This window comes from Vanessa cardui, chromosome 12, assembly GCF_905220365.1.
Source record: "Vanessa cardui chromosome 12, ilVanCard2.1, whole genome shotgun sequence".
NCBI lineage: Eukaryota > Metazoa > Arthropoda > Insecta > Lepidoptera > Nymphalidae > Vanessa > Vanessa cardui.
Window position 1 is genome coordinate 5,018,953 of NC_061134.1, and position 21,559 is coordinate 5,040,511.

Here is a 21,559-nt window from a genome sequence, read left to right on the forward strand (position 1 = left end):
AGTAATTAATATGTAATGACTCCATTTCGAAAAATGAATATATTTTTAAGTGGCAGCAATTTTTGACATTGACATTGTTGAGTTTTCGAATATTGACTATTGAGGGAGTCTTGTCTCTTTAAATAAATTACAAAAAATAAGTCTTTGTACATGGACTATAGATAGCATCCATAATCCATTAGTCTGTGACTCTTTGACTATAAGTCTAGACTAGCTTCAAATGAAGTATTGATTATTAAAATGGATATAAATGATGTTAAAAATGCCTTAGAAGGCTTAAATTCTTCATCCTCTAAAAGAATTCAAGACAGTCTTTTATATATAAAATCTAATATTATTGTAAATGATAAAGGTATTAAAATATTTCGAGATTGTGATGGTTTAAATTACTTACTGCCCCATTTGCGTAAGCCCAATGAAAGGATTCTTGATTTAACATTAAGTATATTAGGGAATTTGTGTTTGGAGGAAAAAAGCAACATATTGGTGAGTGCTTTAATTTAATGTTCCCCATATTATAATAGACTAATAATGACTGAATGTAAAAAAAGCTTTGTTATTTTGGAATAACTTATTTAGAAGTTAAACTTGAGGCCTTAGAGAATGTTTTTTTATTGATATTTAAAATACCTGTTTCTATCTAACTTAATCCTTCGGTACATGTAATATAAGTATATAAAAAAATAGATTGATTTATTATTATTATGATAAAAAAGTTTTCTTCTTATATTATTTAAAATAGGTTGGTATATTGCTCTATAAAGAAACCTTATAAGTTAGAGTTTATTTACTACATTTTTTGAAATACTCAAGCTTTGAACTTTTATTTTATATTATAAGATAAAGTACAGGTGTCGATATAATATTAAAATTAGTATAGGTATAAACACAAATGTATGTCAGTATTATTTTTAAGTAAAAATAACTTTTTGAATAAATATCAAACATCATATATATGACAAATTATGTACATAATTTCTTGTGAATGTATGACTAAATTCAGAAGAAATTATTTACATAATTTTTTGTAACTGTTTTGATTGGTAGTTTAATTTTGATCACAATAAGCTTTATAATTATTTGGTTTGAACAAACTTCAAGCTTAATTCAAAGTAGACATATTCAAACATTGTGAATTAAGCTATTTTTATGCATATATGTATGTATGTATGTATTTAGCATGTGATAAATGAATTGTATTATTTTCATGCAATGCGAAATTTGTTACTTTTTTTTTAATATAAAGTAAATATATTATTTTAAGTTAATTATGAAATAACAAGATATTTTAATTTTACGAAATATATCAATGAAACACGAGAATTTTGATAAAAATGTAATTGCAATTATTAGAATAATACAAATATTTTCACACTTAAAATGTTACTAAAAATTGTTTCTCGGTGTTACATTGTTCTCGCCGATCGCCTGTACATAATAAATAGCAATACATCAATTCGAATGCGCCGCTGCATTGCTAACTGCGCTGCCGATCGATTTTGCAACGCGCCTGTATTGATTGGATGCAAATTTGTTTTAGATTGGGCAATTAAATAGTTATGGCTCACTGGTAACGATATTAAACACGGTGTGTCGAGATAGTATACTCGGGAGGACATCTCGCGTAATTGGTAATTTAGCACAAAACCAAAGCAATGCTGAAAATTTACATAGCCATGGGGCTGTTAAGGCGTTAGTTGACCTTATCGATAATAGAGATAAGACCACATCATATGCTACACTCTCGATGGCTGTGAGAGCCATTCGGTAAATACAAAGTCTTCATCTTACACACATTACAGTAACGTAGTCCTTGGCTTGATATGGCTTTTAATATATTGTGAAAAAATATTTTCAATAATAAATAAATATCACTTACATACAAGACGTATGTAATATATGTCTAGTATCTCTTTAACTTCATATTGGCAGCCTATATCAAGAATCCCTTTTTTATAACCGAAGATAATTTTTTAGTTAAAAGTCGTAATGTCAGTTTTAATAAAATTTATGACCATAATGAAATATAACTATTAATGATTCGCTAAAAATACAGACCTTTAATATCTCTTACAAAAAGCATATAATACTCGGTATATTTAGTAAATTACTTTTTTTTAGACAACTATGGATGGTAAAAGATAAGAGAAATGAAATGTTAAGCTTAAATGCTGTGCGTTGTATATCAGCACTGCTGTCTACTGAATGCGAAAAAAAAGGCTTAATAAAATCGGTGCACCGAGAAAGAGAAGAGCCTAAGAAAAGTCAGGAAGAACTTATAAACGCTATACTGAAATGCATGGGACATTTTACTACATACTCAGTTGTAGATTGTGTGGAACAGGTACCTGATATGCATAAATTACCATTAAAATTTATTACAATAGACCCAGTTTTCCATATGAAATATTAAGTTAAATACTCGTTGGTGATAAACATAATGCCTTTTTTTGCAGATCAAAGGCTACGGGAAAGGATATCATAGTTTAGTGGCGTTAACCAAAACACACGAGCCTATTGCTCTTAAATGTCTATTCAATTTATGCTACATAACAAAAAGCCGACTTCTATTAGGTCAAGCTGGCCTAATTGAATGTCTAGTGGATTTACTTCAAAAACGTGCAGGTAATCATAGCTACTTATGTCTACTGAGGAAGTAATGTCTTATTCATTTTGAAGAACTGATTAACACGTGTTTGCGATATTTTTAGATGTTTCGTGTTGGCCAGAAGGTGCGACGAAAGCTCTCTCACAGCTGAGCAGAGAATCCGTGAATCGATCTCATTTGCGTAACTGTGGGGGTTTATCGTTACTCGTTGCCGCCGCTCGGGACGACTCATATGCTTTGCACGCACTCCTTCAATACGTTTTTGATGACGAATGTAAGGCGACACAAATTTTAAATCAAGTAAATAATAATAATCATAAAATTAAAAATGATAAGTATAAATTATTGAACACATTGATCAAAGTTTTAAAATATTCTCTTTACAGCTTTCCAAATGCTTATTCGTACAGGTCTCGTCGGTCTACTCACTGACAAACTTAAAGATTATATTACTACAATGGAATATGATCATAACATCGAGATTGTCAAGTCCGGAAGCTCTAGCGTACCAATCAAACGAAAAGAAATACCAGAAAATGAACCAGGCTCAGTATATGATATAGCTCTACAAAATTTAACTGAAAACAATGTCGGAACAGGTTTATTTACGAGACGTAAAAGTATCTTGTTATCAGAAACTACAGATGATCTGAAGGTTGTCATTGAAAGGGATAGTTTATTTGTTGGATTTGTGGATGCAATTGATAGCGATGCCTCTGCGCCGAGTGAAAGTGAAGATAATGAACCACCAACCTCCCCCCCTTCACCGCCGCGCCGAAAGGGCGTTAAGAGAGCACGGTCAAAAAGCCCAAATTTGATTCAGAAGGTTAGTCGCATATTATGTCATCACATTTTATCACCTGGATAAAAAAATATTTTTCTAAGAGCGAATGTTATAATAATAGGAACATATTTTGTTGGTATTCAAGGGTTAAAATATCATATTATTACAAAATTTTGGTATTACTCCTCACCTCGCCTTGTCGATCGATTCTGCTGAAGAGGCAAACTTCCTCCATTTTTCTCTCTAGCGGCTTGCACGTACTTTCTTGAAGTATTATATTACCACATGACAACATTAAACGGTAAAAAGGATGTAAACCGTGTAGAAGAATTAATTAGCAGAAAATTGGAGATGATTAATATATTGCATTGTACCAAGCTTTTCTTATACTCATCTTAAGCTAGTTTCATATATTTCTATAAATTCATATATTTCTATAGAGCTGAGATGGCCCAGTGGATAGAACGCGTGCATCTTAATCGATGATTTCGGGTCCAAATCCAGGCAAGCACCACTAATATATATGTGCTTAATTTGTGTTTATAATTTATCTCGTGCTCGGCGGTGAAGGAAAACATCGTGGGGAAACCTGCATGTGTCTAATTTCACCGAAATTCTGCCACATGTGCATTCCACCAACCCGCATTGAAGCAGCGTGATGGAATATGTTCCAAACTCTCTCCTTAATGGAAGAGGAGGCCTTAGCCCAGCAGTGGGTAATTTACAGGCTGATACTTTACTATAAATTCTATACATTTTTATTTGATATTATTATTTCTATGTAGATATATTTATCCTATTCCAAAGGGTGATTTTTGATTAAAAATATTTTTTTTTAAGAATTTTACCACTTATTACAATTTTAGAAATCCCATATAATAAAAATGGCACATAAGGATTGGGCAGCAGGTGTTTACTGGGAACCAATGTCATCTGATTGGCCATCCCCTTGTCGGTCATCAACAGAAACATCTACTCAAGATAAAGGACCCATGTCCCCTGCATCAGATATGAACTTTTCGGACTTTAGTCCAGAACATAAGGGATCTTCTAGCAGACGTAATCGTTGGGATTTGAGTCCAGATTCAGGGACAAGTGCTGGCGAAGGAGGATCAGCTTCTCCGAATCGATCGGATTATCAGTGGAGTCCTAGCAGTTCCGGTCCTTCATCTCCATACAGCACGAATGATGGTACACACGTTATTAATAATGGAATTATATTCTAATATTATTCTTTTAATATGTGTCCACTGAAATATCGTAATTTGCGTTTTTAGAAAGTTCGGATTCGGAGATATCTGGACGTTATTCACCAGTTTGCAGTGACACAAACAGTGATACAGAAGATGAAGAAAAAAAAATATCGGCAAAATCTGATAGTGATCTAAAAGCTGCACAAGTTGCTCAAGATCTAGACGAACTGGTCATGGACGATCAAAGTGACCACGAGGACTCTCCCTCAGACGGTGAGGATTGTTAAAAGATCGACTCTAGTTTTAGTACTAAATTTGTATACTAATATTTTCTACTAAAAACTTCTTGAATTTTTAGATGTATCCAAAATAGATATAAACTCAAAAACATCAGTCATAGCTTGCGTCATGGTGTTACTGTTCCGTGTCGCCCATGGATCATGTAGAAGTTGCAGCACAGTTCGTGATGAGGCAGTACATAATCGGACCATGATTTCACTTACGGGTCGGGAATGCCTTAACGGGCTACTTGATTATGTAGAGAGATGTGATCGTCCCATTGGCAGAGCTGCAAGAATACTTGCTAGGGTGCTCAGGTAATTTAAGCTTACTATTTAATAAAGGAATATGATTTTATTTATGTATGCTTCTTTCTATCTGATCTGTCAGAAGATTCGAACCTGAAAAGTTGTGATCATTAGTTTTTTATGGGTGGCCACTATACTTTACAATTACGATACTCATTAATATATAAACTATGTTTATTGTAAATATGTAAGGCGTGTTGTTGATGTTATGGAGTATGTTCTTTCTTTAAAATTGCTATTTTCTCCTCTAATTATAAATTTACATTAAGTTATTTCTATTCAAAATATACTTTATTTTAACAGTAATCATCTCTGCTTAATAAGCATATTAAGGCACAGGGTAGTCTTAAGGCTACACTACATGACTTTGAATTCCAAACACCCACCTAATCTATGCGCTCAGTGCAAACAAGTGAGTATACAACTGAAATAAATAGGTATTAGTTGTATATTATTGTATAAAGTTTTTGTATTATTGCTATTTTTCAGATAATAAGATTAAGCTCGAGACTACTGTCTCAATTATCAGTTTTGGCTGAATCTAGCTATGGTATCGGAAAAATATGTTATCACTTATTGAAAGGTACTACATCAATGAAGCAAACACTCTCTTTGACTTTACCTTATATTGTCAGGTATGCCAATTATGTGTAAAAAAATAAAATTAAAATTTAATTAATTCTTTCTCCTAATTATATTTTATTTTGATCCCAGGACTGAAAAAGTTTTGAAGAAATTTCTGATAGATTGCAATGGTTTAAATTTCTTGCTTAAAACTATTGCGGATTCCAAAGAAGATATTCAAGTCTGTGTAACCGCTTTAGTGAAGCTTGCAAACAATATTCATATTAAAGATCCCAAACTTTTGGAAAACAGATTCAAAAGTAAAATTCAGGTCAAATATAATCCAAATCTGGATAATTTACCAGCTGAAGATGTAGTAATTTTTCAATTAGACGACGCAACTACAGTAAGGGCAAACAAACTATTTTTATGTCAACATTCGGATGTATTCAGTGCTATGTTGATGGGACAGTTCAGAGAGTCTGGAGAAAAGTTCGTACGCCTGAAAAATGTGTCAAAATCAGCATTAGAATATTTAATAACACTCCTTCAATGTGGATTGAACAACCCTAAATGTGATTTTGAAGAATTTCCATTAGCCGAAAACTTGGAAACTAATTTAGAAGTATTGCTACTGACTGACAGATTCTTATTTGAAAAATTAAAACAGTTGTTAAGTAGTGCAATAGTACAATTTAAATTAGCGCCAGACACGGCAGATATAATCTATATTTGGTCATTAAGTGAAGGTATGGGCTTTTTGTGTGTTGAAGCTGTAGCATATTTATTAACAGGCCAAATGGCTGAGCAAGATCGACTTAAGTCATTTAAAAATATTCTTAATCTTCAATTTAAAGATCAATGGTTGGAAGATATTAAGTCAATGATAGTAAGACAACTTGTAAAATAAGTGTCTGTAAAACAGTATACCTGAGGAGAGAATAAAATGATGAGTGATGTATTTACATGGGAATGAAAAAGAAGAAACCACCTATACATAAATTACTGGTGTACATACATATATCCCTATATTATATATTTATTTAACATAAAATATATTCTCTGATCCATTCTTTATATAGTTTCTTGAATTTCTTATTTAATTAAGAAAGTAGTTATTAAGTAGGTGTGCAAATAAAATTTTCAATTCATAATTACGAAACTGTTTTCAAATCTCAGTGTAATATGTGTCTCGAAGTTATAGGGAATGATAAAACTGTATTCTTCGGAAAATGTATTCTTTTAAAGTTGTACATATTAAAAATTCAAACAGATGATATTTAATATTTTTTTGATAAAACATACATAATCTGTAATTTTGGTGTGTATATAATATGTACTGATATAAATTAATTATCCATGATCTCAATGTTTTTGAACCCAAAACTATTCTATACATGTTGTTTATTGTCAATGGAAATCAATGGGGTAATTAAAATAATAAATGTGTTACTGTATTCTCTGTATTCAATGAAGCATAATCAAATAGAATAAAGTGCAACATTTAACACTGTGAACATTCATTATTGTCCTTTATTTATTCCTATTTTATTAACTCATCTTTCACAGTAAAAACAAATTCCATAGGTTTATCTGGTACTAAGACTTGTGAGGTGATACAATTTATGTTTTCTTTGTTGGTACATTTAATGTCAAAGTTTTTTACAATCTGGAAAATAAATTACCTTCTTTAAGAAAATTTACATCATTATATAGATTTTTTTTTAAATAGAAGAAAAAGTTACATGCAAAAAATTTACTCCATAACAATGAATACATATCAGTCAAACTAACTTTCAATCCCAACAGTAGTTGAATAATAAACCATTAAGATATAAGTAATGTACTGGTAGTGGTTTTACCTGACTAACAATTTCTGTTAATTGTACCATAGCTATCTTTTTTCCTATGCAAGACCTTGCTCCCATTGCAAAAGGAAGAGATGCTGAAGGAACATGATTGACCAAATATTCTTTTTGGTGGTCATTTCTATTCCAGCGAAATGGTAAAAACAAATTTGGTTTAGAAAAGTTTTCTTCATTGCGGCCTGAAGTGTAAATCGAAGCTATTATGGGTGTCTGTAATATAGAAACAATATACTTATTGATTAATAAATATAGTAAATAGTTTTAAAGCAACTTCTTAGGTAACAATTTTCTTAGTTTTTTATTTATTTCTTCTTTCATATGGCTGTAAGGATGTTCAAGTTCACTTGGAGCCTCAGGAATTTTCAATTTTCTCCTTAAGGTTGGTGATAATAAACTCAAATTTTGAGCTAAACCAAATAAACTGGAAGTAGTCCAATACAAACACATACATGAGGGAACACTTGCTGCTATAGGTATCATTGCAATTGAAAATACTCTAAACACATTTGTAAATATGTTGTACATTCTAGATGGCTCCCTTAATTTAGACAATCTCTGTACTTCAATTATAGCAATGTTTGCAATTCCAAATGTCAAGGGTAAGATAAGAGAGTGGTCACATTCAGTTAAATTTGGTATCCAACCAAAACCACCAGTTTGTAATTGCATAAATGTTATCATTGCAGATGGATCAGGCGGATGCATGTTTACCAAATTTCTAAGAGCAAAAGACATGCACACCCATATCGGTAATTGAAGCCAGATCACCAAAGTAGCTTTCAGTGGGTGACAATTGTCTCTCTCTATTAGCTTCTTCCATTGTTTTTTGAGGGATCTTTTATATAAAATCATAGCCTGCTTGTCACTTAAGCTATAAATTTTTTTTGCAATTGCAGTTTCTTTTTTTAACTCATTGTTTAAATCTTTTAGCTCTAAGCCAATGTTTTCAACTTTTGCTAGAACATAATTTTGGTACACCGAAAGTGGTAAAGTCATGAGCCCTCGAACAAGTATAGTTGAAGTAATAATTGTAGCTGACCATGTCAAGCCCGTGGCATCGTGAAAATAAAGCAATCCATCTTGTATTACGTTTACTAAACTGCTGTTTGATATACTCATATAGGTCTGTTCTTGCCATTTCACTACACTTTCTACCGAAATATTTCTTTTACTAGAACTTCCTAATAAAATTTTCTTCTTAAATAAATGATTATGGTTGGTTTCAGAGTAATCTAATCTTCTGTCAAAACTTAAATTGTAGGCACTATAAGCACGATAGTTGCAAAAAAGAGGGCGAGTTATAAAAGTGTGCATTAATTTATGAATGTTCATAATTAAACTTTTATTATTTTTGTCTTAAAAACTAAAGTTACGAAAATTTGCTATATTTTGATCACAGCTGTCAAATTCGACTATTACTTCAATCAAATATACTGTCAACTTGCCAAGTTACTACTTGCAATAATTGTTATAGGTTAAAAAGAGAAATATTCATATAAAAGCAAAATATAATTTTCTTAAAAAAAACATTAAAAGGAAAATCAATTAACATACCCCTTTATTAAGGTTATATTTCCCCAAAGTTGTGTCTTGTGGTAATATTCTTGTTAAAAAAGGGGCAACAGGGTACAATCTCATTGCTTCCTTTACAACTAATTTTATATAAAAATTATCTTGAGTACGAATATTCTTAACAACTTCATCGTTTTTGGATAGTAAAAAAAGTATCCATAAGGTTGTATACGCTGTCTGAAATAATTTTTTTTTTATTGTCACATATTTTCGTAAGATGTATACGAAAAAGCATTTCTACAAAATATTTATAGTCATGAAATTATCCTATTAAGAATATAAAAATCATGATCGTTTAATATCAATAGAATAATTTTCGATACCGTATCACCAGCAGCAATTATAAAATCTGCAACTATTCTTGTTATCATTTCTTCTTCCATATTGTCTTCCATCAATCGTTTAACCAATCCATTACTTTGACCATTATGTCTTACCATTTCTTGAGCCAATTTTTTTGCTGAAAATTAATAAAAAAATGTTGTAATCCATATTTAACTACATAAAAGCACAAGTCCATATATTTTATAAATTATCCTTTGCTTTTTTAAAAATATTATTCCAATCATTATAATACGTTACTTTTTTAGTAATAAAATTCAAAAGTTTTACTTGATAGGTAAAACAATTTATGATAATTGTTAATTGTTAGTATATAATTATATACGATTGTTATTTTACTAATATATTTTTTTACTATTATTATTTTTATTTACCTAGAAATAATGATAAATCCACACATTCTTTGAAATCTCTCCAAACTTTTAAATTCAAACGTTGGCACCAGTTTACTGGCAATGCATATAGTTTAGTTGTAGTTTGAAATATTTTTCTTACAGATGACGTAAATATAGTTAATAATTCTTCATTGTGTCGACTACGTGAAAGACTATTACAGCCTAATAAAACATTTATAACAACTGAAATTAAAAACAAATGCCTCTAATTATTTTATTAGTTTATACTTACTTTTTATTTATTTATTTTATTGAAATAATTTATTTCAGTCGTTGTTATATAGCAAAATACTTTATTGTATTAAAAACTACAAACCGTTTGTAGAAAGTTGATACAATTCAAATTCCATGTCTTTTATTCGACACCCATTTCTTGTTTTATTTTTGAAATTTTCTATAAAATCTTCGACTGTTTTATTTACTGATAAACGAATCCAATCATCAGCATTTTCTCTCAGTAAATGCTTATTAATAATTCGTCGATTAATCAACCATTCTTCACCGTTCATAAAAAATAGACCTCTGTGTGATCCATAAGTTTTTTCATAAAGGACCCATGGGTCGGGTAATATATGAATTGGATATTTACCCTCAAGATTAATAAAAAGTGATTTTATCAATGCAGGGTCACTTATAAAAATGAGTTCTGTGCTCCCACCAGTGGCGTAGCTAGGTGAGGAAGGGCCTTGGTGCATAGAAAAAGAAATGGGCCCTCACCCCCTCTTTAACATCCGTCTTTAACTAATAATTACGCTTTAAAATTATAGATACCAAATAAGAAATCTTGTGCGCAGGGTCCTGATTTTCTAGCTTCAGAAGCTTAAGGTTTAGTTCAGAGGGCCCCCTGAACTCCGGGGCCCTGGTGCACTGCACCACCTGGCCCTACGATAGCTACGCCACTGGCTCCCACTTAGTCTTTCCGCAAATATGGGGCCTAATTGCTTGTGTCGATTATCAATATACTCGTGTAATCTGAATACAAGATTTATTTTTTAAACTAGTGATATAGTTAAGTTTAATTTACTAATAAGTAGTAATTTTATACTTTAAATTTAAGTACCTCATTAAAACTTACTTTTTTCCACTTCCAGCAAGTATAAGATCTAATTTTGTTCCGATAATTGGTAATGATTTTGGATGTGGTATATCCGCAATAGTCAAAGGCATTTTCGAATGTTGAACTGATCTTACCGCATACCTCGTAGCACTACATCTCAAAATCCTCTTCAATCGATACATTGTAAAATTACACTGAAAAGTAATTAAACTCCGTAATAATCTATTCGATTTTCAACATTAATAAAATTTTAAATTCTAAGATTTTATTATTCTGCAGGCACTGTCTTGTCCATTTATATTAAAATATTTCTCTTTATTCAATGGAGTTTCGCATTGCAAAACGTTATCAACCATCAAGTTGTTATTGTAAACTGAGACTAAAATTTCAATATTGTGTCCACTTTAGCTACATCAGGAAAGCGGTATAAAAATACATAGATATATGAATTAAACATTAATACAGCTGCCAACAGAATAAAATATGCTAATAGAATTTGTTTTTGTTTTTCGACATCCAGGTATCTTTTGGCGTAAAAAATATATAGTTTTTTATTTATTTATTATAATTATAACATTATTTGTTCAGTAGCGTTTTAAGGACAAAGTATTTGCCATAAATTCTCGAAATTGCATTTTAATATGATGCATATAGCGACTATAGTTTATGTATTAATAGATTTTAGTGATTTTATTAATAAAATTTAAAATTTCAATGATGTGGTTCATAGTAGGCCGTATTCTGCTAAACTTTAGAATTCTTATATACAGGTTTATTGGTAAGTAACGTATTCTCGTTAAGGGGTGATAACTGATAGGGGTGACTATTTAATTATTGTAACCCCCATATGCATGATGCAAAAGTGAATCTTTTCTGAATTATTATTAATTATATTATAAAATAATAGATAAAACGCATCAAATATGATGCGAAATAATTGACAAGTTCGGCAGTCAAATCCTAAGTTAGGAAAATAATGTTATAAATAAAATATCTCTCCTTTCTGGGACCTCTTTTGGAGAATATTGATAAGGATGGAATCCTGCATTATGCACTGTAGAATATGCCACGAATGCTTGAAATATAACAATTTATCAAGAAGGAAGAATTCCATTCTTATTTAATTAAAAATGTCTTAATTTTTATTTTCAAAGAAGCTTTTGATATACAAACATAATTATGTTCTTTGCATAAAACCTTAAAGGTTATATTTTATATTATAGTTTATAAATAATAAATATGTAAGTTTGCTATAATAAGCATAGGACTTAAATAAAATATTATGCAGCCACATATTAAAGCAGGGCCGTATTTAATAAGGCCTCAAGACTCCTCTGTTGACTCCTCCAAACCTACAAATCGGGTTCTGTATCAAATATATAAATGAAAAGGTATTGCACCTTTGGTGATCTTAATTCATTTAATAATATGCTATATATATCGACGATATATATATATAGCGAAACTATATCAAGTTATATAAATTATTTTAGGTAATAATTATGAGACCCTGTTTGCATCCAATTTAAGTTTATTTCAGCATTTAATTTTGCTTTGTAAACTATAATAAAAGTTTGGGACGGCTTGTCGTGCAAAGGTACTAAAATACTTTAAGATGTTTTCTATCTGACTACATATTGATCAATTACGTCAAAGTTCCACTTTTTTTATTCGGAAAGTCAAGGAATATGTACCTATCTATCTTTTTTATTATTTAAAAATAAATAATTATCTTTAAAATATTTTTAAGGAGATAGATAAACCCAAGAGAACTTAAATTTCTCATGGAGAGTTATATTATAAATATTTGTTTAATTTGTGCTATAAATACTAAGAAATTTGTGAATTTCCTGATAAAGACTTTATTTAATACTTTGAATTACCTATTTCATCTGTTGTAGAAATAATATTAATTATTTATCTGTAGTATTTCAGTGACTTGTCAAAATTCATAAAATCATCTTATTCACCGCCTCAATAGAAGGATTACTTACAGAATAGTGTTAGTTATCATCAAATAATATTTGAAATCGCAAATTAAGATGACGATAAAAAATAAAACAGAAGAAACTAAGAAGGAAAAAGTAGATCCAGCACCTTCAGCAAATGATGATTTGGTATATATATTTTTATTTGTTATAAGAAATCTTCTGATGAATCGCCTGTTATATTAATATTTATTTACAGTCTGAAGAAGATAAACGACTCCAAGAGGAGCTTAACATGCTGGTTGAGAAACTTGTGGTATGTTTTCAATCACATATGTACAAAATGCGTTTATATTGATGCACGTAGACAACCAAATAATTTTATAATTTTTCAGGGCAATGAAGTCGATCTCTACTTACCAGCATTGCAAATGTTAAGCAACCTAATCAGAACATCTACAACGTCTATGACCTCTGTGCCTAAGCCATTGAAGTTTTTAAGAGAACACTATCCAGCTCTTAAACTAGTGTATGAAAAAATCGTAGATGAAAAGACAAAGAAATATTGTGCTGATGTGGTTTCAGTCCTTGCAATGGGTGTCAGTGGCTCTCCTGTAAGTTTTAGACACTAAATTACTATATTTAGTCTTGTCTATTATTTTATTTAAACACTGTTTTTTTTCTAGGATGCTGCTGAAAAACGTGAATGTCTTAAATATTGCATGCTGGGAACTATGTCAAATGTAGGTGAATGGGGTCATGAATATGTTAGGTAAGAAACTAATCTTATGTAGTTAAGTTTAAAAACACAAATTTAAAATACTTTTAGTAATATTTTTATAAACAAATCTTCACAGACAACTTGAAGGGGAAATTGCTGAAGAATGGAACATAGAGAATATGAACACACTAATGCCTCTTGTCCGTGATGTGGTGGCTTTTGATATGCAACATTCTGCTGAGATACAAGCTTGTGATTTGCTTATGGAGATTGATCGTTTAGATCTTCTTTCTCAACACATGGACCAGAGTAATTATCCCCGTGTGTGTCATTATTTAATTGGGTAAGTTTTTTATTTTCTTAACCCTTTTTTTAACACTATAAATATAATATAGACATAGTTGCCAAGACTTGTTTATAAAACTCTTATTTAATTCTGTAAGCTCTGCCTTGACCACCATTTAGGTGAGAGATCAAGGCAGTGCTTACATTGCATTTATAGAAAAGAAGAATTATATATTTTTTTACTTGTAACTTGTACCTTTCAATATGTAGAATAAGTAAATATATATACATATCATAAGATATGACAACTAATGTGTACTAAAGAAGTTAAAAATTATATTACATATTATGTGTAAATGTAAATAAAGCAAACAAAAGGCTTAGAAAATAGAATTGTCTTTGTTAAATATGATATGTAAACAAAGGAACCAAACTTTAAAAGGTAGTAAATTTAAGGACCACCCTGAGCGATTAAGAAGTAAATGTTAGCTTTATCTAAAATACATCATTTAAAATTTGACTACCTAACTACAGTGAAGTTATAGTATTTTAATATTTTTATTTTGTGTATTTTTAGTTGTGCTAGTTATGTTGTGGAGCCGGAGTCTACACAGATTTTGCAGGGTGTCTTAGATACATACTTGCGTTTTGGAGAGTATCCTCGTGCTTTACTGGTAGCAATGCAGCTGCATGACAAAGCTAAATGTGAAGAAGTATTCAACGCTTGCAATGACCCGTAAATAAAAATTATTAATTATAATTATTTTATAATAACATACTTTGGGTTCATTATTGACATAAAAATTTTTTTTAGATTGATTAAGAAACAACTATGTTACATGCTGGCACGGCAGTATGTGCCGTTGGAATTGGAAGATGAAGATCTCCGGACAATATTATTGAATGCTCACATTAATGACCATTTTTTAAGCTTAGCTAGAGAAGTAAGTATTATATAAAGAGATTATATGTACCAATCCAATTCTGTGAATTACATATAATTATTTATTTTATAATAATAATTAATATATATAATGTGCATTGTTCTATAGCTTGACATTATGGAGCCTAAAACACCTGAAGAAGTATACAAAACTTGGCTAGAATCTGCTGGTTCAGCACTACGCCCTTCATTGCTTGCTGACCACCCAGTTGATTCGGCCCGACAGAATTTATCAGCAACTTTTGTCAATGCATTTGTTAATGCTGGTTTTGGTAGGGATAAGCTTGTTACTACTGAAGACGGAAACAAGTGGATGTATAAGAATAAAGATCATGGTACGATTTTATCAAATATATTAAGCAAATTAAAACACCATACATATTTATGGTATTTAAAATTTTATTTATTTTTTAGGTATGCTTTCGGCAGCAGCATCGCTTGGTATGATCCATCTATGGGACGTAGATGGCGGACTTACACCAATTGACAAGTATTTGTACACAACAGAGGAGCACATCAAGGCGGGTGCGCTTTTGGCTCTCGGGCTTGTCAACTGTGGTGTACGTAACGAGTGCGACCCTGCACTAGCTCTGTTATCCGACTACGTCCTGCACTCTAGTGCTAACTTAAGGATTGGAAGTGTCTTAGGTGAGTTATTGCACTAAAATTTAAATAAAACTTAATTTTAGTAAGAGTTCTCAGCATTTCATTATGGGTAACAAATATTTGTTTAGAAAATTATGATATTTATAGAAGAAGGAAATTAAGAGTATGAGATTTTCAGGGATTCTGTCAATAAGGTATTCTCATAGGAATCTTAATTATATATTTTCTTTTCCTTGAATAAAGTAATAACTTGTCATATTATATAGTAGGGAATTGCGTTTGTCTTGAAAGAAAAATAAAAACCATTACAGTATAACGTAATTTGTTACAGCATTTATACCATAGTATATAAGTTATTACGAGAATTTTGCAAATCTATGCATCACTTGCAGTTAAAAAAATCCGACGTGATACGGCGGTCAATCTAATTTCGTTTCTTTCATTAGCATATGCCTTACAGACTTCTATTTTAAAGTTACAGGCGCTACCATAAACTAATAGTTGTTCCTGCTTACTTACATTCCTGAGCGGAATATGTGCTTCACAAAAGTAATGAAAAAAACATAATTTCGAGTATATATTTTTTTCATGTAAATAGCAATACTGTTTTGTTTTTTTAAAAGAAAGGAGGTCACATGTATATAAAATATCAATAATAATTTTTTTATATATGTACGTGTTTGCGCAGGTCTGGGCATAGCGTACGCGGGCACGCAGCGCGAGGACGTGCTGACGCACCTGCTGCCCGTGCTGGCCGACACGGCGGCGCCGCCAGAGATCTGCGCGCTGGCCGCGCTCTCCTGCGGTCTCATCGCCGTGGGCTCTTGTAACGGAGATGTAATATTCATGATGATTCTGGAATATTATGGCTTTTCTTTCCCACTAAATATACTAAGAGATATTATTGTTATTTTTTCAGGTAACATGTGCTATCATTCAACGTCTTATCGACGATAACAAAGATTTGCACTCGTCTACTTACGTTAGATTCCTTCACTTGGGCCTGGGACTGTGTTTCCTTGGTAAGTACAAAATAAAACTAATATTTTAACAAATTATATTTGAATGGCAAGGCCGAAATTTGTAGACCAGGTAGCCATTCTATTTTTAATTTGAAATAATGTATTATTATATGAAATAATGTATTGTATATAATTCTGGGTGGTAGGGCTTTGTGCAATCCCGTCTGGGTAGGTACCACCCACTCATCAGTTATTCTACCGCCAAATAACAGTACTCAGTATTGTTGTGTTTCGGTTTGAAGGGTGAGTGAGCCAGTGTAACTACAGGCACAAGGGACATAACATCTTAGTTCCCAAGGTTGGTGGCACATTGATGATGTAAGGAATAGTTAATATTTCTTACAGCTTCATTGTCTATGGGTGATGGTGACCACTTACCATCAGGTGGCCCATATGCTCGTCCGCCAACCTATAATATAAAATAAAAAAAAAAAATAAAAAATAGGTTGCAAGGAGCGCACTGAGGCGACGATGGCGGCGCTGGAGGTGCTGCCCGAGCCGCAGCAGTCGCTGTGCCAGACCACGCTCTCCATGTGCGCGTACGCCGCCACCGGAGACGTGCTCGTCGTCCAACAGATGCTGCACATCTGCTCCAAGCATTACGACACCGATGTAAGAACACTGATTAGTTTTATTTAGTATATAATATTTTTCCCCTACTTTACCTATTCTATTTATTTTCAAGAATGAACAATCTTCGACCGAAGACACTGCATTTAAGAAACAAGACAAAAAGGAATCCAAAGAAAGCGGGAGCACAGCGAGTGGGTCCAAAGATGACAAAAGCAAGAGTATGTTTCAGATAACATCTTTATTATTAATCATCGTTAGAAATCTTATGGAGCTTTTCGTATAGTACATTGAATAATATTAACGTTATGACTTTAGGCAAATCTAAGGATAGCAAGGGCAAGGATAAGGAGAAGGACAAGGAAAAGGAGGCTAATAAGGAACTATCGTCGGTACAAGCCGTCGCCACGCTCGGAGTGGCCGTCATCGCGCTCGGGGAGGAGACCGGCGCCGAGATGTGCACGCGCATCTTTGGCCAGCTGGTGAGTACTTTCGAGATGGCCCAGTGGTTAGAACGCGTGCATCTTAACCGATGGTTGCGGGTTCAAACCCAGGCAAGCACCGCTGTTTCATGTGCTTAATTTGTCTTTATAATTCATCTCGTACTCAGCGGTGAAGGAAAACATCGTGAGGAAACCTGCATGTGACAAATTTCATAGAAATTCTACCACATGTGCATTCCACCAACCCGCATTATATGTTCCAAACCTTCTCCTCAAAGGGAGAGGAGGCCTTTAGCCCAGCAGTGGGAATTTACAGGCTGTTGTTGTTGTTGAGTACTTTAGAAAGATTTAGTAAAGTTTATTTACATTTATAATCACTCAAAGTAAATGTAAATTGTGTATGAAGAGTATCAGTGTTTTATTTAAATGTTTCAAAAGAAAAATTCTGTAAAAAGGGTCGATACGGCGAGCCTGCAGTGCGACGCGCGGTGCCGCTTGCGATCGCTTTGTGCTCCATCTCCAATCCGCAGCTGTCGGTCATTGACGTGCTCAACAAGTACTCGCACGATTCTGACAACGACGTCGCTTACAACGCCATCTTTGCCATGGGGCTAGTTGGTGCCGGAACTAATAACGCCAGGTAATCCAGATTACGATTGACTTTGATGACTTTAATATATTTCTAGCTCTTGCCTTCGTATCCTTGATACGTAAAGATAATTGTCTCTGTTACAGATAATCTTTTGTTATTAATGTAAATATTTATTTATTAAGAGCAAGCTTTTTTTCCAAAATAAGTTCATGTTTGAAAGTTTGATTGTCAGTCAGTATTTATAAAATTAGTTGGTATGGAGGCCGAAGCTGCTGTGAGGAATATCTTAAGAATGGACGGAGGATGGATATACAGTTGGGGGACAAGCAAAGAATCGATGGAGGGAGTGTGTGAAAGACGATTTGACTGGAAAGAATGTTACTTTTGAGATGACGTCAGACAGGGAAGTATGGAGGAAGACATGCTGCACCCCAAATAAAATAGGGATATAGGCAGGAGGATGAGGATCATGAAGATGGTGGCTGAAACCACAAAATTAACTATCTATAATTGCTTTTATTTGAGTTTTCCATTTTAATTATCAAAGAAAGAAATAGTTATGATACGACACAACTTTAAGTAGTATCGGCAAATTCAATAAAACCGATTACCGCCAATAAAAATAGCTTCCTATCGCGCCATTCGACTCTATTCTTCGCTATAGATTCTCGCGTTAGTTAAACCCAAGAAAGCAAGTACATATAAAAGACGTGTCTAATAGACGAATATATTATTATATGATGTTACAAGTTATTACGTTTGTGTAAAAAACACATTCACATAAGATATAACTTTTCATAAGATTTCATAATTTAGGATCCCGTACTTAATTCGGATGTCATCGGTTTTACGAATTGCTATGCTGTTAAATGCTACATATAAGTTGTATCATACTATACTATACTTTCTTTCTATAAACATATATACATAAAATTAAATCTGAGTTTAAAATTACACAGATTAGCCACGATGCTGCGTGCTCTGGCGCTATACCACGGCAAGTCTCCGGTGCACCTGTTCATGGTGCGGCTGGCGCAAGGGCTCTGCCACGCCGGCAAGGGCACTATCACGCTGAGCCCCGCGCATGCTGACCGCCGTCTCATCAACCAGCCCGCACTCGCCGGCCTGCTTGTTGTGCTCACAGCTTTCCTCGATTGCAAGAACAGTGAGTACTTTTGCCAAAACAGGATTGATAACTTGTAGGACATACCTTCAAGGATTCAATGATCCTCCCTAAGAGTCACAATTATAAATATGTATTAAAAAAAGGAATTAATACTATAACAATAATATTTTTATTTTCAGTTATTCTCGGAAAATCTCACTACCTCTTATATGTCTTGGCAACTGCTATGCAACCACGTTGGCTCGTGACCCTCGATGACAACCTCCAGCCCCTTAATGTTAGCGTGCGTGTTGGACAGGTATAAATGATTGCTTACATCTTTTGAGCATATTTTAATTGTTGTGACTTAAAAAATAAGATGGTTAATATATTTTATTTTTCTTATAGGCTGTGGATGTTATTGGTAAAGCAGGAACTCCTAAGACTATTGCTGGTTCACATACACACACTACACCAGTGTTGTTGTCGTTTGGCGAAAGAGCAGAACTAGCAACTGATGAGTACATTCCGCTCTCCCCTGTCATGGAAGGTTTTGTCATACTCAAGAAGAATGAGGACAGTGTCATGGCATCAGTTCAGTAAAAAAAACTATTATAATTAAATATAGTATTAATGTTGTGATGAAGTAATTCATTTTGTAATAATAATATGGAAAAATTAAATTTTGTTTCTTTTTTGCCCAAAATCATATAGTCCAAGCAGAAAAATGTTTATCTGTTTAGAAATAATATTAAATTCTAGCAGTATGTTTATCAATTAATCCAGTTTTTGAAATATTATAATTCTTGTCATATTGTATTTTATTGTTTTTTTTTTTAAATAACTTGTTTAAGACTGTTCTTAAAATTAATTTATTTACTAATATTATTAAATTAACAATACAAACATCATGAAACTTCCTTTGAGTCAATGGAATTGTTTTCATGTTCTTTTGGTGACCTCTCTTCATCTTCATCCTCCTGATCAGACTGTGAAGAATCATTACATTCAGAATTATTATCAGATTTTTTAGGTCGTTTTTCCTTTATCTTTGCCTTTTGTTTTTTCTTTAACCTTTTAGCTCTTTTCTTCGCTGTTTTCTCTTCAGCAAGTCTTCTATTTTCTTCTATTTTCCTATGATATTCATCATCAAGCTTTTCCTATAAAATAAATATATTTTTTATTTTAATACTTTCATTTCATTTATAGAAGTGTATCAGTGTATACATACACTGTTCTGATTTATTAAGTATTGTTATTTTTATAATAATACGTAATAAAGTAAGTATACACTTTTCCAAATTATTATGTGTTATTTACAACAACTAAATAAACAATTTCAACAAAGTATAAAAACATTTCAGTACCTTTTCACTTTTTTCTTGTATGAATTTTTGCCTAGCATATTCTTTTCTTCTGAGATGCCTATAAACATGGAACTCTCCAGAACCTGCACCGGCACTAGAGCCCATAACATTTCGGACAAAGTCCGGTGGAGGAGCCAAAGACTTTTGTTTAGGTCCCTCTGGTATCACCACTGGTTTATCCTATGTAAACAAACATTTTGATATTGAACACATCAGTTGCAATGCAAGTATTTTGAAATATTTACAATTTTACTAATCATTAATACAAAACAGGTTACATTTATTGTAATTTATAGTCAGAAAAATATAATTACAGGGTTTTTCAACAGTTTTTCTAATTTTAATCTCTGAAGATCTGTTGCATTTTTTATAACGATAGGCTTTTTTTCTTCAACCGATTCTTTATCTTTTTTGCTCATATTGCTACACCTAAAATAAAAAGTATTTTAACAAAATTAACGTAAAGTGCCAAGGTACAAAATTACGAATATTAGATCAGTTTTGAGTCTTGACTGATGCTGAAAGCGTGACAGTGTGACACTGATAGTGACAGTGACAATTATTTTCAATGTTTAGTTAGTGTTACTAAAAATTAAAAAAATGCTTTTGTGACACATGTGTCGTGAAAATGTGCAGTACGTAACGACTTTTCGGCTCGTTGTACATTTGTAAAAGTCTATCAGGTAATAATGAAAAAGAGGAATGCAATAAATATAGAAACTGTTGAATAGAATAAACTATAAAATAAGATTATTATTGGAAGAATTTCAACAGCAATGGTGAACAAATATTTATAAAAACTTTTTTGCAAAATTAACGTTCTATGTTTTAATCAAACTCCTAGTAAAAATATACATTTATTTAAGTCAGCGTTATATGGTATAATTTTAATATGTGATAAATAAATAATTTAGCGATAACCTCATTACATGATGTTATATTTTTATGTTTAAACTGATTGTTCCAGTACCTTACCTTCAAGGGACAAATATAATAGTGATGAGTAT

The 21,559-nt window shown here is 32.2% G+C and overlaps 4 protein-coding genes across 5 annotated transcripts; 2 read left to right on the forward strand and 2 right to left on the reverse strand.

Moving 5' to 3' along the window:
• Positions 1-72: 72 nt before the first annotated feature.
• Positions 73-7,259, forward strand: LOC124534025 (armadillo repeat-containing protein 5). Of its 2 annotated transcripts, none has more exons than XM_047109648.1 (12): positions 73-486; positions 1,541-1,767; positions 2,122-2,344; positions 2,457-2,625; positions 2,712-2,882; positions 2,995-3,434; positions 4,259-4,583; positions 4,670-4,858; positions 4,944-5,181; positions 5,476-5,584; positions 5,662-5,807; positions 5,887-7,259. In XM_047109648.1, exons 1-12 carry the CDS (start codon positions 241-243, stop codon positions 6,644-6,646), a joined length of 3,243 nt encoding a protein of 1,080 aa, XP_046965604.1. In that variant the 5' UTR covers positions 73-240; the 3' UTR covers positions 6,647-7,259. The 2 variants fall into 2 exon arrangements, with proteins under 2 accessions (XP_046965604.1, XP_046965605.1); XM_047109649.1 differs by having other exon boundaries at positions 3,019-3,434.
• On the reverse strand, positions 7,182-11,279 carry LOC124534026 (cytochrome P450 315a1, mitochondrial). Its single transcript, XM_047109651.1, has 8 exons — positions 10,989-11,279; positions 10,814-10,885; positions 10,230-10,564; positions 9,893-10,096; positions 9,500-9,636; positions 9,159-9,353; positions 7,599-7,814; positions 7,182-7,405 (listed from the first exon to the last, which is right to left on the reverse strand). Exons 1-8 carry the CDS (start codon positions 11,150-11,152, stop codon positions 7,280-7,282), a joined length of 1,449 nt encoding a protein of 482 aa, XP_046965607.1. The 5' UTR covers positions 11,153-11,279; the 3' UTR covers positions 7,182-7,279.
• A 1,618-nt stretch (positions 11,280-12,897) lies between these two features.
• Positions 12,898-20,004, forward strand: LOC124534016 (26S proteasome non-ATPase regulatory subunit 2). Its single transcript, XM_047109635.1, has 18 exons — positions 12,898-13,087; positions 13,158-13,214; positions 13,294-13,512; positions 13,585-13,670; positions 13,756-13,962; positions 14,482-14,640; positions 14,719-14,848; positions 14,957-15,182; positions 15,262-15,495; positions 16,142-16,290; positions 16,373-16,475; positions 16,921-17,087; positions 17,161-17,266; positions 17,364-17,527; positions 17,944-18,128; positions 19,040-19,245; positions 19,386-19,504; positions 19,594-20,004. The coding sequence occupies exons 1-18, from the start codon at positions 13,013-13,015 to the stop codon at positions 19,786-19,788; spliced, it is 2,787 nt and encodes a 928-aa protein (XP_046965591.1). The 5' UTR covers positions 12,898-13,012; the 3' UTR covers positions 19,789-20,004.
• Positions 20,005-20,041: 37 nt separating this feature from the next.
• LOC124534017 (PRKR-interacting protein 1 homolog) lies at positions 20,042-21,101 on the reverse strand. The gene is made up of 3 exons (XM_047109636.1): positions 20,867-21,101; positions 20,553-20,732; positions 20,042-20,345 (listed from the first exon to the last, which is right to left on the reverse strand). Exons 1-3 carry the CDS (start codon positions 20,969-20,971, stop codon positions 20,094-20,096), a joined length of 537 nt encoding a protein of 178 aa, XP_046965592.1. The 5' UTR covers positions 20,972-21,101; the 3' UTR covers positions 20,042-20,093.
• Between the last annotated feature and the right edge of the window lie 458 nt (positions 21,102-21,559).

Excerpts from the sequence above, each read along its gene's own strand:
- LOC124534025 (XM_047109648.1), top strand. The coding sequence starts at position 241 with ATGGATATAAATGATGTTAAAAATGCCTTAGAAGGCTTAAATTCTTCA. Across the intron at positions 4,584-4,669 it reads TCCATACAGCACGAATGATG|AAAGTTCGGATTCGGAGATA; the intron begins GTACACACGTTA and ends TTGCGTTTTTAG. Across the intron at positions 4,859-4,943 it reads CGAGGACTCTCCCTCAGACG|ATGTATCCAAAATAGATATA; the intron begins GTGAGGATTGTT and ends TTGAATTTTTAG.
- LOC124534026 (XM_047109651.1), bottom strand. The coding sequence starts at position 11,152 with ATGTATCGATTGAAGAGGATTTTGAGATGTAGTGCTACGAGGTATGCG. Across the intron at positions 9,637-9,892 it reads GGATTTATCATTATTTCTAG|CAAAAAAATTGGCTCAAGAA; the intron begins GTAAATAAAAAT and ends ATTAATTTTCAG. Across the intron at positions 9,354-9,499 it reads TAATTGCTGCTGGTGATACG|ACAGCGTATACAACCTTATG; the intron begins GTATCGAAAATT and ends AAATTATTTCAG.
- LOC124534016 (XM_047109635.1), top strand. The coding sequence starts at position 13,013 with ATGACGATAAAAAATAAAACAGAAGAAACTAAGAAGGAAAAAGTAGAT. Across the intron at positions 13,215-13,293 it reads TGCTGGTTGAGAAACTTGTG|GGCAATGAAGTCGATCTCTA; the intron begins GTATGTTTTCAA and ends ATAATTTTTCAG. Across the intron at positions 13,963-14,481 it reads GTGTGTCATTATTTAATTGG|TTGTGCTAGTTATGTTGTGG; the intron begins GTAAGTTTTTTA and ends GTGTATTTTTAG.
- LOC124534017 (XM_047109636.1), bottom strand. The coding sequence starts at position 20,971 with ATGAGCAAAAAAGATAAAGAATCGGTTGAAGAAAAAAAGCCTATCGTT. Across the intron at positions 20,733-20,866 it reads AAAAACTGTTGAAAAACCCT|GATAAACCAGTGGTGATACC; the intron begins GTAATTATATTT and ends TTGTTTACATAG. Across the intron at positions 20,346-20,552 it reads TACAAGAAAAAAGTGAAAAG|GAAAAGCTTGATGATGAATA; the intron begins GTACTGAAATGT and ends TTTATTTTATAG.